This window comes from Centropristis striata, chromosome 13 (genome assembly GCF_030273125.1).
Source record: "Centropristis striata isolate RG_2023a ecotype Rhode Island chromosome 13, C.striata_1.0, whole genome shotgun sequence".
NCBI lineage: Eukaryota > Metazoa > Chordata > Actinopteri > Perciformes > Serranidae > Centropristis > Centropristis striata.
The window spans coordinates 30,938,119-30,954,663 of NC_081529.1; the positions used below are offsets into that span (position 1 = coordinate 30,938,119).

The 16,545-nt window shown below is 38.3% G+C and overlaps 2 protein-coding genes across 3 annotated transcripts in view; one reads left to right on the top strand and one right to left on the bottom strand.

The window, feature by feature from the left end:
• The window catches only part of prkar1b (protein kinase, cAMP-dependent, regulatory, type I, beta), a 107,266-nt gene extending 102,647 nt beyond the window's left edge, over positions 1 to 4,619 (bottom strand). Inside the window, exons 1-2 of the mRNA XM_059347874.1 lie at positions 4,396 to 4,619; positions 1,235 to 1,422 (exon numbers count right to left, since the gene is read on the bottom strand). Coding sequence (XP_059203857.1) covers positions 1,235 to 1,408 — 174 coding nt within the window. The 5' untranslated portion in view covers positions 1,409 to 1,422; positions 4,396 to 4,619. The remainder of the gene's footprint in view (positions 1 to 1,234; positions 1,423 to 4,395) is intronic.
• A 3,236-nt stretch (positions 4,620 to 7,855) lies between these two features.
• The window catches only part of LOC131984026 (dynein axonemal assembly factor 5-like), a 44,425-nt gene continuing 35,735 nt past the window's right edge, over positions 7,856 to 16,545 (top strand). For both annotated transcript variants that reach the window (XR_009395519.1, XM_059348887.1), the window contains exons 1-6: positions 7,856 to 8,432; positions 9,127 to 9,311; positions 9,428 to 9,552; positions 10,250 to 10,368; positions 14,241 to 14,473; positions 16,284 to 16,508. Coding sequence is in view for 1 of the 2 variants with exons in the window: in XM_059348887.1 (XP_059204870.1) it covers positions 7,892 to 8,432; positions 9,127 to 9,311; positions 9,428 to 9,552; positions 10,250 to 10,368; positions 14,241 to 14,473; positions 16,284 to 16,508 (1,428 nt within the window). In the remaining variant the exon portion in view is untranslated. The remainder of the gene's footprint in view (positions 8,433 to 9,126; positions 9,312 to 9,427; positions 9,553 to 10,249; positions 10,369 to 14,240; positions 14,474 to 16,283; positions 16,509 to 16,545) is intronic.

The window sequence follows — 16,545 nt, forward strand, 5'->3', positions numbered from 1 at the left end:
ACTGCAGCAAAGATGGAGACCCTCCTCCAGGCATCAGCGTGAACTCCAGCCCTGCTATATCTGATGACGCTTCACAATCACTTCTCTTGTTAAAAACTCATCAGCAAAAGGCCCTAACTCTCCTCAGGCCAGCATCTACAGGCCACAGCTCCATCTCGTACACCTTTGTGACCTATTTGAAGCAGGAGTGAAAGAGTAGAGCCCATTATTTAAACAAAGAAATCATATGATCCACACATGAGCAGACTACCCATCTGCGTCTCTGCTTGATCAAAGCCAAACGAGTAGAGAGAACATCCACTTAGGCTAAACTCGGGGACTTGCATCTTGGGCACAGTGCCAAATCGACCTGTGTATCCTATGATACTTAATAAAAAGCTGAAAATATTAGCCTTGTTATAGAGCACATGCCTCCTAGTAGATTCCAAGTTATTTAGCTTTAAAAAAAACACCTAATAAATACAGCAATTTTTATGTAAAAAGCATCTAAGCAAACAAATTTGCATAAAAATTACAGATACAAAACACAGCGGTCCCATTGTTGAGACCACAGAGATTGTCCCTGTTTTAACCCCATTTCTAGCTATGATCTTCCATCTTGGAACAAAAGCCTACTCTCCTCTCTGCAGCTATTATCTTTAAATGAATGTGTCACCTCTTTTGTCTCTGTGCTCACAGACAGACAGACAGACAGACGGGCAGATACAAACAGTCTGTTCCCTGAGCCTGCAAACAGGACACTGGCCTTTTATGGATGCTCCTCTCACATTCCCTAATGGATTCTCCTATTATAGGATGAAAAATGAAAGCTCCATTATAACAGTTTGAGTGTGCTTTTTTTTAACAGTTAACTAGCTTGGTTGTTCTCCGTCAGCTCGTATGTGATGGTGTTTTAAATATCAGCTGAAAAGACACAATTTAGCAAATAAGTAGCATTTGTGCACAGTGCATTGTGAAACACCTGCACACACACAATTATTCACAACATTAAAACAGTATTCCAGCTTGTAACTGAGCCTGTAATAACCACTCATATCATTATAGATTATTCCATTTACATAGGCTGTGTTATTCATAGTGGGAAAATGTTGAAATCAGATGACATTAAAACCATTGCTGCCCAATAGGCATTCATCAAATTTTGGTTAAAAGTACAATATAATTAACACATTTGAGACACAAGAGAGACTGAGAAACCTAAATCAAACGAACACAGAACTTTGTTATCACCAACCTTCTCCAGCTTTTCAAAATGCTCCCGCAGGAACTTCATAGGCCGCTCAGGCTTCGCAATGCAGAGGTTCACAATGCACTCTTTGAGGATCTGCTGGATGTTGTGCTTCTGCACAAAGATTTCACAGCCCTTCAAACTCTCGTCTTCTTCCAGAGTGGAGGAGGAGGTGGCCATCTTATCTTTTATCTCTGTGGCAGTGGGAGAAAACAGGGTGGGCCGTGAGAGGAGGGGAGGGCAAGCCGAATAGAGAAGGGGGTAGAACACGGGCAAAGGAGGGGCAAAATGCAGTGTGATAAGAGAAAAGTTGGAGCGAGAATAGAGGAGCAATGGATCGTGGGAAGCAGGTGAGTGGGCACTTCACACCCTTTTGATTACACTTCATGATACCTCATAACTTGAATTGTGTGTATGATGAAGGTTCTTAGTCAGAGAGGATGGATCATTTTGTAAACACCAATAATAAAGTCCATATCGTCACCCTGTTAAAATAATCGCCTAACTGATTTTTTCAAGTTTTGCAGGAAACACAAAAAAATTCACCAAAAGTGTAACATATGACATTTATTGATCATTTCACTCAAAAAGGATGTAACAAAGGATGGCTATTGGCATAGTAATAACACTGTGTGTAAATTATGTAACTTAAGAGAAATACATGACTTAAGCAATTTTTTGAACATGCCTTTGTGACTTAAGCAAGATATGGTAACACTTTATTTTGAAGGTGTCTACATAAGAGTGTCATTAATGTTCATGACACATCCCATGTCATGTTTATGACACGCTTATGTCACTCTTATGTAGACACCTTCAAAATAAAATGTTACCATATCTTGCTTAAGTCACAAAGGCATGTTCAAAAAATTGCCTAAGTCACATTTTATTTTGACTTAGGCATAATAAATCTGCTTAAGTCACACACTTGACATAGGCCATTATCTTAAAGGGGCAAAATCCCATGATCGGGTTCAACTGAGGATGTAGGCGATTTTACCATAGGTGGCTATGAGGAGATGATTTAGGTTAAAAAAAAAAACAATATTGACAAAAAATGACTTAGGCGATTATTTTAACAGTGTGACGATATGATGATATACAGCATAAGAAGACTGTCAACTGTGATTCTGTTTATACCATTGTAGTTATATATTTATTATCTGTGGGTGCATTAGACTATTTTGAGCAAGGCAGCCTATATTTAGTTTTGATTATTTTTAAATCGATGAGAAGTACTTTGATTTGGGAGATATATAACCAGCAAAAACATATACTGCTGTCTGGTTGTTTAATCTATAAACATTTTACTATATGGTGATATTTATATCAATATTACAGTTAGGGCTATTATAATATTAAAAATCAACTACATGATTATTGTAGACAAAAGACTTAAAGATATTATCATGTTAGCGGTAGAAAATTTGAAGCAAAAAATAATAATGCTATCAGTCAAATTTATCTCTAACCTTATTTATTGTGTGCTTTGTCTCTTTTTTAGCAAATTAATTTTGCACAAAATATGAGGAAACTGAGGTGGAGAATGAATATGTAACAATTACTGTGTATAAACTCACAGACAATAACACTTAATAGACAGGTGAACTGATTAATAAAATAGATTTAAGATGCACTGGGTTATTTACCCGTTATTATGTTATGTGTGTCCATTTTTTGCTTTTTAAATATCACAGTAAGCATCAGTGCTGGTATATTGCAACACCCCTACTTAAATTTTGAATGATACACCCCAGGATAGCTGGTTTTATCCTTGTTGCGTACCACATATGTGGTTGACGTACTGCACAAGTGAAATTGTGTCTCTGGGCAAATATGCACACTTTTCACCTGTGTCTTTGATTGTTGACATGTGACAGAAAGAGATTGGCATGAACAGTTGCCTATTTAGTAGTTTAATTTATGTAGGGTTTAGAAACCTCATGCAGAGTAGATGTATTACTAACACATTACAATGTATGTCCTGAGTATTTGTCTTTGTGGGTGAAGATGACTAAAAATGAACTTGGAAACTGGTGCGTTAACCCTCTAGAGTCCACGAAAGCGCCGGAGAGCCCTGCTGTCAGCTTCCCTCTAAAGTTCTGGCTTTTCCAGAAGTTTCCATGTCCCATTTAGTCAACTCTTTTTCAGCGAAGGTTAAAACCACATGATGATGATAACATGATTTTACTGAAGATTTGTGATTTTTTTTCAAATTTTGCAGTGTGCATTCAGCATTTCAATGCATTTTTTAATGCAATCTTTTATGTTTAATGTTTTTTGTTTTTATACAATTTTTGTGTTTTTTTTGTGCGTTTTTATGTTTGTTTTTTGTCAATTTTGTGTATTTTTTGTTTTTTTTGTCATTTTTGTGTATGTTTTGTGTGTGTTTTATGTGTTTTTTGTAATTTTATTGTGTTTTTTATGTTTTTTGTGTGCTTTTTATATATTTTTTGTGTGTGTTTGTGTTCAAAATGTTGATCCAGTAAGTCAAAATGAAAAAATAATAATTAGGTCATATAGGTGAGGTTGTGCTGAAAACAATGATACCAACATGGTAGGTTTAACACTTTTAAAGTCGTTTATACAGGCAGAATGAAAAGGAGTCAAAATCCAACAGAATAGCCCTGTTCTGTGGATCTTAATGTGATTAGAGAAAGTAAACACATCAGCAGGTAGAGGCAAAACACATTATACAACAGTCTAGGACAACTGACAACAGCTAGGATTATGTCAGACTACAGTTGTGCCAAATAACACAGCAGCATGTCTTATAGCAAGCCAGGAAGCTGAGCAGGTGTAGCTAACTGAATCACTTCCTCATATGGAAATCACGTCTACGATATGTTTTTGTTATGCATAATGGATATAAATCAGTTATGACTTTTGGGGCAAGAATATAGCCAGTTTTTATCACAGAATATTTGCAGAACAGTGCTCCTATATAGCATTTTTGTCATGCACACTGTGGAGCTAGTGATGCTGCTGAGCACCTGTTCAGTTGCATTCAAATAAACAGCAGCTAGCCCAGTTAGCTTTACAATGACAACCAAAGCACAGCGAAGGGAAATTACTGCGACGTAACGCTACGCAGTGCCGGGTCTTTTCGCCGCTAATCATTGCTCGTGAAAACACGGTGCAGTCGGTGCTCTCGCGGATGTCCCTACCGTTATTTGTGGAGGATGCTCAGTGAAAAACACCTCTCTGCTGGTGGGGGTTGGTGAGGTGCTGCTGGTTAGCCGGGATGCTGCTGCTGCTGCTGCTCTGCCTCTCTGATACCTCGGCTCGCTCTGCGTCAGTCCCGGTGACGTCAATCTGTCATCCTCTCGACCGCAGCGGCGCTGTCTCGAGGCCAGCAGGCAGCGAGCACGCGCCAGCCCATCTGCAGGTGAAACACCTTTAAAGGAAACGTCCACCCGAATAAGGAGGATTTGGCATTATAAATCTAATTATACTATTGGCAAAATATCACATACATAAATCTCGATACACAAAAAAAAAAAAATCCCCTCTTTTCTATATTTATAAGTGAAACCAAGCAGTATATTAATTCTATTAAAGACTCTACTAATTTGAAAGCTGCTAAAACTCTGAATATTTGTAATTTTTATAATATTTTTGTATGACAACCTCTTTATGATTTATTGAAACCCCCTGGCGACGTTCTGATGTATTTTTTTGTATTACACCCCACCCAACTGCCTTAATAAAGTTTATTTAAAGAAAAAAAGAAAAAATAAAATAAAAAATAAATTAAAAAAAATAAGGAGGATTTGGCGTGTTAATCCATTTAATCATATTTCTTAGTTATAAGGCTCTATTCCTGCAGAATATGTCAAACAAAGCTGCCCTGAGCCAATGGATGTTGTCCTCCTCCCATCACATTGGAAATGTCCAAAAGTAAAAATGGTATGTTTGTTACAATTAAGTTACAATGTTGAGTTAGATCAGGGATGGGCAACTTAATTGCTGGAGGGGGCCACAATTTTTCATTGACACTACCACAGGGCCACATATAGGACTGTACACTTAACCAGATATCAATCAATTCAAATAAAATAAAGTCATCATTACTTTATTCATCCCCGAGGGGAAATTCAGTTAGTCTGGTAGAATCTCTTGAAGAATGAGACAGCCTGATGGCTGTAGGAGTGAAGGATCTTTTAAATCTCTCCGTCCTGCAACGGAGAGAGAGGAGCTGTCCACTGCTCTTTTTTTGGTCCATAAAGGTTTTGATATGATGAAACTGCAATTTTAAATATGTTAACAGTGCAGTAACTTAACATATTTCATGCTCTAATGCATGTTTAACAGCATAAATAGGAATACAAAAGGTTTGAAGCAAATAAATAAAACCCACTTACTGTGATTTCTTTTTTTTTTCAGTGTAAGAACAGCAGACCAACATTAATTGCAGGAAGTAATTTTGTGAATTTTTACACTGCACTTTTAAGATTTCATGCTCAAATGCATGTAGTTGTACTGAGGGCCACTTCAAGTGAGGGTGCGGGCCGTATGCGGCCCCCGGGCCTCCAGTTGCCCATCCCTGATGTAGGCCAAAGTCACACTAGAATGTTATGCTAGTGGCAATGTTGGAGACTACCACTAACAGAATTCTACATTTTTTAATAACTGGAAAGGGAAATATAATATTTTTTATGACTGCATGGGATAAATATGTTAATGTAGTCTATTAATCAAATAAAAAAATCAAATTTACTTTATTTATCCCCGAGGAGAAATTCAGTTAGTCTGGTCATTTGGAAGAATGAGACTGCCTGATGGGTAAATGGTAGATACAACATCTTATCCCATCAGTCACTATTGTGACCGAACATAAAACACACTTTTTCACCTATTTTTCCATGAAAGTCTTTTAAACTAATGGTTGATTATTTCAAAGGAGTACTAATGACACACTAATAACCCTTTGATGAACAACATATGGACACCAGGGCCAGATTAACACTTTGCGGTACCCTGGGCAACAATATTCAAGGGCCCCATCATCACGACCCAAAAATCACCATAATCTGGCAAAATACAGAATAAATTACAGTAATATACAGTTAATATACTCAATACATAAATAACTAACTGTCATCAAGTGCATTTTCATGTACAGATGTGCAAACGCTCATAGAACTACAAATGCACTACTATTTCCTCTTGTCAAGGCCACTCACTCACATATGATGTTATGAAAACAACGGGAAGGAAGTGTCCTCAATTTTCACAAAAAAATAAGTAAGCAACCACTTTCAAAGCATCCAATATTTATTTAACAACACCTATTTCCAGCAGCACAAATGTATTGAATTGATAGAGGCATCACAAAGGAAGACAAAACACAAACAAAAATCAAGAATCTAGAATCAAGTAGTATTTTGGTCCTCAGCTCATTTTAAACAGAAATCACCTCAAAATTCATTTTTTAACAACGGCTCCGATGGACAGTTTAACATATAAGCGAGAGATAACCAGATATTTTGCTAGTGCCCACACTGCCCTGGGCCCTTTAGAGGTCGGGGGCCTCTGGGCAATTGCCCAGTTGCCCTTTCTAGACTCCTTCTAATGCACAACATGGGTCAAAAATGACCCGCATTCATTTCCCATGTTATTTCATGCTGTCTGTGTGTTTCTTTGCTCTTTTTAAATCATTTTATTTTTTGATTGAATAGTCCAAGTATTCTTTGAATATCTTCTTTTTATTACAACCGATCATTATATCAATTTTTCCTTTCATACTTAATGAAGAAAAATAGTTTTTGTATTATTACATCAATTTTACACATGGGTCAAAAACGACTCATTCATCCAACTTTGATAAATAATAAACGTGATTATTATATAAAGAGTCACTTATTAGAACACATTTTTACTATAATTATCAGGTCTTTGGGTTTTTATTGCTTAGACTTTGTGTATTCTTCTTTCCTTAATGTATAAATGGATATGCTATTTGTATCATGAGATTGATGATATAGTATTGTTTTTCTTTTGCAAAAGGAAAGTCAGTGAAACCAAACAGTATATGTTCAAAACACAGGGAAAAATGAGGTTCAATCGGGAAAAATAAATCAGGTTACAGATATCTTCCCATAATTTACTTGAGAAAGGGCAAGACCAAAATGTCAGTCTTCAGGGTGTCCTTCACAGAAAGAGCAGCTTAAGTTTTTGTCTTTCTTAAATCGTTGTAAAAAAATAAATAAAATAAAAAAGGTAAATTCCAGATCTTTTTTCAGTTAAGGTTATTAATAAGGTTATTCCAATAGGTTGTTACATATGGAGTTGGTACGACTTATTTCTGAAATAAAGAGTGTATATTACGGTTACTATATAGAGGAGAAACAAATTTGGCCGATTTCAAGTTTGGTTGGATCAAAGGGCAATAATGATGGATTTTGTATTAATGTACTTTTAAATAACATAATTACACCTACAGGGATGACAATATTAAATTCGCTAATAGGAATTGAGATTCTATATTTTATGATAAATTCTTGATATGTAAGTAATGATCCGTTTGAGTTAAATAACTGATGAACTAAAGACTCGAAGGTTTGTGAATGCTAATAAAGTTTGAGAGTTTGAACCGGAAGCTGTCGTAAAGCAGCCCGTTTGTTTGTCGTGCAGCTGCAGGTTGTCATAGCGACAGTCAAGATGGCAGCTATGGCGGCTGGAGACGAGCACGCTGCTGCCTCTGAAGTTTTGAAAGGACTCGCCCGGCATTTAAACTGTCTGAACGAAGACAACAAGGCGACGAGGAAGCGGGCTCTGGAGCTGATCCGGAGGGAGACGGTGGAGAAAGGACTCTGCAGCAGCGTCCTGCAGGAGGTCTTCTCTGCCCTCCTCAAGCCTCTCCTCAAGTGCCTGTCAGACCCGATGGAAAGATGCAGAGAAACCGCCATAACGATGATAACAGAGTTCATTCGTTGTGTCCCCAAGCCGGAGGAGTCGCTGCCTTATCTAATGCCCTGTCTGTCTCAGAGGCTCGGGGAGAAGGAGATCCAGGAGCCCGCGGAGGAGCTGCGGCTGTCGGCCGTGGAGATGCTGACTCTGACGGTGGAGGTGTGCGGGACACATTTAGCGCCATATCTGACAGAAATCATCAACATACTGAACAACACCATCGTAGACCCTTTCCCAGATGTCAGAAGAGAAAGCTGCAAGTGCACTGTGATCTCTGCAAAGTGTTTGCCAGGTTGGTGACAACTTTTTGTTGTTGTTGGAGACTGTTGCCATGGTTTCGAAGCTCGCTTTTTTTTGCCCCTCTGCAGTTGTATCTTTGAAAAGTGTCCTGTCTTTAACCCTTAAACCTCTGAAGTCCAGGAGATTTTGGTTCAAATTTGTCAACTTCCTATGCATTCATTTCTGTCTCTGATTAGCATCTTTCAGTCTGTCCTTACATCACATGCATGGCTCCTTTTGCTCCACACAAACTTGGCTATCAGTCAGATTTTTCATTTTATTTATTTTAATTAACAAAGTATAAAGCTGCCAGGAACCGAAAATACAAACAAAAGACACAGGTTTCTATGGAAATGTACCTTCTTTTTTTATTTATTTTTTTACCATTTATACACACAAAAACAGCAGAAAAAAAACAACAACTACAAAACCGTCTATTTGCATGTAAATTAAAACAACTTTTTTCTCTAAATTTTATTATTATTAAGAGGTTAATGCGGGAAAAAGTAGAAAAAAATATTAACCTGTAAAGTTTTTATAGCGTTTTTTTGGAAGTGGACATTTTCAGCCCAAAGGGTCTGTAAGGGTAGTAAATTATAGTGGGCCCAGAGGGTTAAGATGGATATAACACCAATGTATCACACAGCTCTACAATAACCAAATGAAATGGACTAAAATGTATTTATCATATCTCTCTCTCTCTTCAGAGCACTTTCACATGCAGGCTGAGACTCTGGTCAAGCCTCTCATGCAGACGATTGCTCATCAACACTCCCGGGTACGAGTGTCCGTCATCGAAGCCACCGGAGCGGTCATTCAGCACGGCACGGGGAAGAACGTTGATGACGTGCTCTCTCACCTGGCTCAGAGACTGTTTGACGACTCACCACAGGTTCACTTCAAAACAGCTCAGCAATGTTAAAAGCCCCACTGTGAGCCTGATGCTTATGATGTTATTCACGCTCAATTCTGCTTTCTCTTTCCTGCTCTTTTTTTTCTTTGTTCCAGGTGAGAAAAGCTGTGACAACGGTCGTTGGTGATTGGCTACTTCACATGAGAGACAGGTACTCTTATTTCCACAAACTCATCCCACTCCTGCTGAGCAACATCAACGATGAGATCCCAGAAATAAGGTACAATCAATCAATCAATCAATCAATCAATCAATCAATCAATCAATCAATCAATCAATCAATCAATCAGACTTTATACAAGAGATATGCAGCACAAAGTGCTTCACATAAAAAAGAGAAAGTAATAATAATAATAATAATAAAAACTCAGTGGTTAGGAGGCAGGTTAGAAATTAATTAGATAAAAAATAAAGTAAGATAAAATAAAATAAGATTAAAAAAAAGATTAAAAAAAGTTAAAGTAAATAATAAATTAAAAAAATAAAAAGCTAGATAAAAAAGATGAAACAATAAATAAATAATTAAGAAATAGAGTGAAATAGCGTGATTAAAAAAAAAGAAAAGAAAAAAAAAAAAAATATATATATATATATATATATATATAGACTAATAAATAGTACCAAATAAATAAAAGAGAAGATTTTATAACACTAAGATGCATGAGCAGAAAAATCTCTAAAAATGGTTCAGGTAAAAGCCAAATTAAAAAGATAAGTCAAGGGGTCATTGTCATTCTTTTAATGTGACACATGTATTATTATGGTTCCTATACTAATATTTTACACATATCTCATGGAGGATTTTTAATGTTAAAAGTCAACATTACATAAAAATCTACAACATGCATGTAAAATACAGTGCACAGTATTAACAACAGTGATGAGGCTGATAATCTGGTTCCACTCTCCTCCTGCAGACTTCTAGCAGCTGATTTATGGAAGCTAGTCGGCGCCCAGTGGGAGAAGGAGAATGAGGACGATATCAAGGACAAGCTGGACTTTCTCCTCACCCCACCTCCCTTCTACCCACCAGGAGGTCAGTCAGTCTGAATGATTTATTCTTTTCCTAGTTTAATCTCAGCTGGGTCATTTGCAAAGAAAAGTTTTAGGTGAGTTAATGGCATCACTCATCTTCAGGGACCATTTCATTTCTTAATAACTAGTAGGATGCATAGCTCTAAAGGTATAATATGTAACTTTTCTGCATTAAGATATCTGAAAGCGGCTAGATCTACGTTGTACATTTAGTTGGGTTGGGTACTAAAAATATTTATTTTTATGGTCTGTTTCATCACTTGTCAGTGACGCCATATATCCTCTAACCCAGGGGTCTCAAACTCAAATTACCTGGGGGCAGCTGGAGGCAGTATCAAAATGACCAAAAAAAGACACAAAATTACTAAAAAAAGACACAACATGACAGAAAAAAAAATAAAATTACTTAAAAAAGACACAAAATGACCAAAAAAGACACAAAATTACTAAAAAAGACACAAAATGATTAGAAAAAGACACAAAATTACAAAAAAAGACACAAAATTACTAAAAAACCCACAAAATTACTAAAAAAAATGTCACAGAATAATACTCAAAGTTATTTTGCACAACACAAATAACAATGGTGGACCACCCTGTGATTGAATTCCCCACATAACATTAGCTGTATGGGTGGTCAACTCATCTAATAATAATTTAAAAAATAAATAAATAAATAATAATAATAATAGGCAATCACGTTATGTTAGCTAATGTTAACTTGCAACTATTTCATGACGTAATGTGAATAACGGGTTAATACATTAACTCGCTCGTTATTTCTGGCAATGGTGGTTGTTTGAATATAAAGACAACAATTCCCATGATCCCTCAGTAATTCAAGACATCATGTCCAACAAGTCCATGTTTTGTTCTTGTTTTGATTGAAAGACCCCTAGTGGCAGAAATTACACACTGTGGTGTTTAGAGAGAACGACCATTTGAGTCATTGTTTGGTTCTATATTATGCAAAGTGCAAGTTTCGAAGCAGAGTGGTTTTAAAATGTAATATGAGCAACATGCACAAATCCTATAAAAGTCAGGGCTGTTGAGAAACACCTGCAGTTCAGGAGTGCAGGATTGAGTGATGGCAGAGATACTATGGCTCCTGCCACCCAAAGCTCCTGTTAGCATCCATCGCTGCTATTTTTCAACAAAACTGAAAACTGTATGATGGACCTGGGTGATGGAAGGACTAGACTGTCGAGACATTTCTCCTGGGAAAATAAAATAAACTTGGCAGGACAATCCTTGGGATCCAGCTTAAGCTCAGGCTATCAGCTTAGACTTTCACACATCCTGTAAGATGATCTTATCGGCTTATCTTATTGAAGGATTGATTTAGGTGAGGTCTTAGGAATGGTATCCTGTGTTACACTAGAGCACAGTTTCCTGCACGTGCATTGACTTTATTGGTCTCTAATTACAGGTACATTTTAAAAAAAATTGAATATTGTGGAAAAAGTTCAATATTTTTTGTCAATCATTTTAGAAAGTGAAACTTTCTCGTATATATTATATAGATTCATTACACACAGAGTGAAATATTTCAAGCCTGTATTTCTTGTAATTTTGATGATTTTGGCTTATAGATAATGAAAAACCACAAAACTCAGTGTCTCATAAAATTAGAATATTACATAAGATCAATAAAAAAAAGGATATTTTAAACACAAATGTCAGGCTTCTGAAAAGTCTGTTCATTTCTATCCATCAATACTTGGTTGGGCTCCTTTTGAATCATGAATTAGTGCATTAATACTTGGTGGCATGGAGGAGATCAGCCTACAGCACCATGTTGCTTTTATAGCAGCCTTCAGCTCATCTGGTGTCTCTCACCTCCCTCTTGACAACAGCCCATAGACTCCTATGGGGTTGAGGTCAGCCCAGTTTGCTGGCCAGTCCAGCCCAGTAACACCATGGTCATTGAAGCAGCTTTTGGTCCCTTTGCCAGTGTGGGCAGGTGCCAAGTCCTGCTGGAAAATGAAACCAGCATCTCCAAAGAGCTTGTGGAAGCATGAAGACTCTAAAATGTCCTGCTAGATGGCTGCTATGTTGACTGTGGACTTCAGAAAACACAGTGAACCAACAGCAGCAGAGGACATGGCCCCAAACCACCACTGACCCAGGGCCAGCACATATTCAACTTCTTCACAATATTCAAATTTTCTGAGACACTGAGTTTTGTGTTTTCATTATCTCTAAGCCAGAATCATCAAAATTAGAAGAAAAACAGGCTTGAAATATTTCACTCTGTGTAATGAATCTATATAATGTATGAGTTTCACTTTCTGAAATGATTGACAAAAAAAACACTTTTTCATGATATTCTAATTTCTTTAGATGTACCTGTGTGCAAAATGAAATCCCTAAATCACCAGTCCAATACAAAGGTACATTTGGAATGTAAATGCATCCCTTCACATTTTGCTGCATTAAATCATCTTTTTACGACAGCTGTCCTTTACAGAAAAAAAATGTAGTGTTTGACATATTAGTTTTCTTGGCAGGCACTGGCATGGATAGATAAGTGTCTGCCTCAGGGCTGGGAACCAGTGTAACCTGAACATGGTCACCAGGTCATGCCTATAGAGCCGCCCTCAGAGTTTGTCACAGTATTCCAACTTTGCATCTTTTTGCATCCGATACGTGTCTCACATCTACACATGCGTCCACGTGGGTGACTAGGAAGGAGAGGAAAGGAAGAGGCTCTTTCTCCCTCTTTGTCTTTCTCTGTCTTGCCGTCATAAATCTGCCGGGCCTCCCAGGGTGAAGAGGTCACTGTCAGACAGTGAGAGACGACCAGAAAGGGGCTTGTTTTGTCTTGTCCTGGTGTGTTTCTCTGATTTATCTCCGTCTTCCTTTGGTCCTCTCTTCCTCTCTCATTAGTGTGCCTATAGGAGAAGGAGAATAAGGTGGGGCAGAGAGAAAGAGACGAGGGGGTAGTGAGGGTTGCTGGATTTGAAATGTAGAAGGCTATTTGAGAATGTGTTTCACTTGCTCTAACAAGTCCCTCGTGGGGAAATCTTACTCATGAAAAATATAGGTAAAAAATGTGATAAGTTTGAAGCGGATCAGAAGACTTTTAACCCTCTTGGGTCTATGATCGTGCCGTACTGATCAGATCACGTGACGTTTAACAAAAAAACTAGACCACATGGAGCTCTGCTATCAACTTCACTCCAAAGTACAGACTTGAAACTTTCTCCCAGTTTTTGTTTGACATTCTTAGGTCGTGTAAAACCAAAGATATGATAGTTTTAATTTGATAGTACAAAAAAATTTGGGCTTTGGTGTTGCTCTCTGTGTAATTTCACACATAGTTTGTTTTGAAGAGTTGCAGCTAACTAGGAAGAAAAACCTATAAATATACATGTTTTTATGGGACTTTTTTATTATATTTAAATATTTACCTTTTTATATGTTCATTTTTGTATCCTTACATTTTCAAGTTCCAAAACAGTTCATTGAGCATATTTGTGGTTTTTATTGTAGTAAATAGAATAATTTTTCAACTCAGATTTCATGATTTTTGGGCTCAATGTGTTGATAAAGTAGGTTAAAATGAGAAAATAATTGCCAAAAGTATTCAAAAACGGCCAAAATAGGCTCAGACCCCAGAGGGTTAGTGATACTTATGTTGTGTAAATGCTGTTTCTTAGAAGTGGTAGAATTGAGTAACCTATTATGTAGTAAACTGAACAATACCTTTTTAATGAGAATCATCAACTTGCTCATCTCTTGTTCAAAGTCATTTTGGAAAACAAAGTACAAGAAACTGCCTAATTAAATGGAATTAATGCAGATTGAGAGAAAATAAGTTCTTTAAAAACTGAGTATGAAAAAGTCAATGTTCTTTATTTTCTCCTCCAGTGGAGCGTCCAGGCCTGGGCTGCAGGGAGCTGGTGGTGAGGAACCTTGGCAGGCTGGTGCCAGCTATTGCAAACGACATAACCGACTGGCTGGCACCCACACGCGTCAGGACCTCTCAGCTGCTCTCTGTGCTGCTGCTCCACGCCGAGGACCACAGCACCCAACATCTGCAGCCTCTCCTGGCCACCCTGTACCGGGCCTGCACCGACACAGAGAGGGACGTGATCAGCAACGTGAGTCCCAGAAATACACTGAATAAGAGGGGTCGACGTAGCGTCCAGGTCTGGAAAGTGAAGCACATGTGGAAGTGCACTGCACACCTTAAATCAGTGTTCTTTCTAATGGCCAGCTGTCTGATTGTATAGAAGTCTATGAGAAAATGTCCTCACTCCTCAGTAAACATTTCCCTAATGAGTCTATAGCCGTGTTTCCTTTTGGGGGAAGAGTGGCCGCTGGGAAAGTCTCAGGCCACGCCCTCTCAAATGTCCGCTCACTCTGTGTGTCTCCATTACAAAAAAAGGCCCCAGAGGGATTTACGAGACTCTGGAGGACGTATGGTTTTCGATCGTCGGCTAGTTGATTAGCGACAATTTCGACCGTGATCCATGATCACATACACAACAGATTAAACACAGGAGACACAACTGTGGCCGCCGTCGCTAACTGCACAACCTCAGAAGCTGATCATAAACAAACCAGCATGGCTAATTATGCACAACATCTCCGCTGATCATAAACGTCGTGATCGTGAATTAACCAGCATTGTTAACTGTGCACAGAATGGTGCTTGTTGTAAACAAACAGAGATCGCTAAGTGAACACCTCCTGCAGCAGCAGCACATACACACTCTACTGCTAGAGAGCTAACTGTTAGCCTATTAGCACTGTGCACCTCATTCTGCCATCTATTTTTACTGTAAAATAGTCAACTTTTCATGTCAGAAAAACCGAAACCCTTTTTCAGCTTTGTGAGGGGCATTTTGTGGCGTCTTCTCCTCTTTTTGTTGTTGTTTTTTTTTTTCAACACAATCCACTGCACACACTAGAGCAGCTGGAGCCAAAAGCTGCTTCTCCTCCATTGTGTAAGTTTTTACTAAGAGCATGATGGGAAAAAATGCTAAAATAATCTAATTGTAGTCTTGTAAATATTTACCCTGCAAGATTCACAGTCTGTCTAAAATCTCAGTGTGAGACTAGACTGGGACTGAAAACTCTAAACACTTGTCTTTAGATGTGAGCAGGTGTGAGCTGATAGTTTTCCAGGAGTCTTTTCCAAATCTTTTCAAAGTCTTCTGGTGTATAGGTAGCATTACTCATCTGATCGGCAGAAAATTTCAACAGGGTTCGTACGGGTGCTTGAAATCCTTGAAAATGCTTAAATTTAAATGTTGTATTTTCAAGGTTTAAAAAGTGCTTGGATTTTGGATAAAGTGCTTGTAAATGCTTGAAATTCTTACTGTATTTCTCTTGCAATCTGACTATATCCATCTATAGACTATAGTTAATCACATTTTCAATGTAAAAAATAATGAGTAGCCTATCTGAAATGAAGACCGTTCCTCCTAAAAGTGTAATACCATCGCTGTTGGTATGGTTCAGTGAAATCTCCCCCTTTTAGTATGTAAGTACTCATCTAAAACATGCAATTAACAACAGGTGTAAGATACTGGAAAAGCTTGAAAATTTACCTTGAAAGTGCTTGAAAAGTGCTTGAATTTGACCACTGCCAAAGTGTACGAACCCTGTTTAAATGAAACTGTATCATACTTCATTGAGTAATGCTCGACCTCTGCACCGACCCAATAGAATAGTTTTGTGATCAGTCAGAATCATTTCAGGACACATCTGTTGAGCTTTAGACTGTGCCAAGCAAGCTCAAGGACCTGGGATGCACCTGCTTACATAGCAGGATTCTGAAAATCTTTGATGTGTAGCGGATTAAAAAGGACTTCCTGTGGTTCTGGAGCGTTAGCCTCCCTCAAGCCTCTGTATCTCTCTTCACTCTCTTCCCCTCTCTCTCTCTCTCTCTGTACCCACATCTAGAGCCTGGCAGCTGCTAAACTCTTGGGGACCTTTGTCCCTCCTGCCGTCTTCCTCAAACTGCTGCTAAAGGATGTGACAAGCCCCTACTCCTCCTCTCACCCCTGGACCCCCCTCATGGTGCTGGCTGCGGTGCTGGGAGGCTGCCCCGAACCCCTCCTCAGACCACATCTCCAACAGATCGCCAACACAGTGGCCCAGCCCGACGTCTGCCAGGATTATCAACAGGTCAGCCGAGAGAAGCTTGAGTTTGATTGTGGTTAAC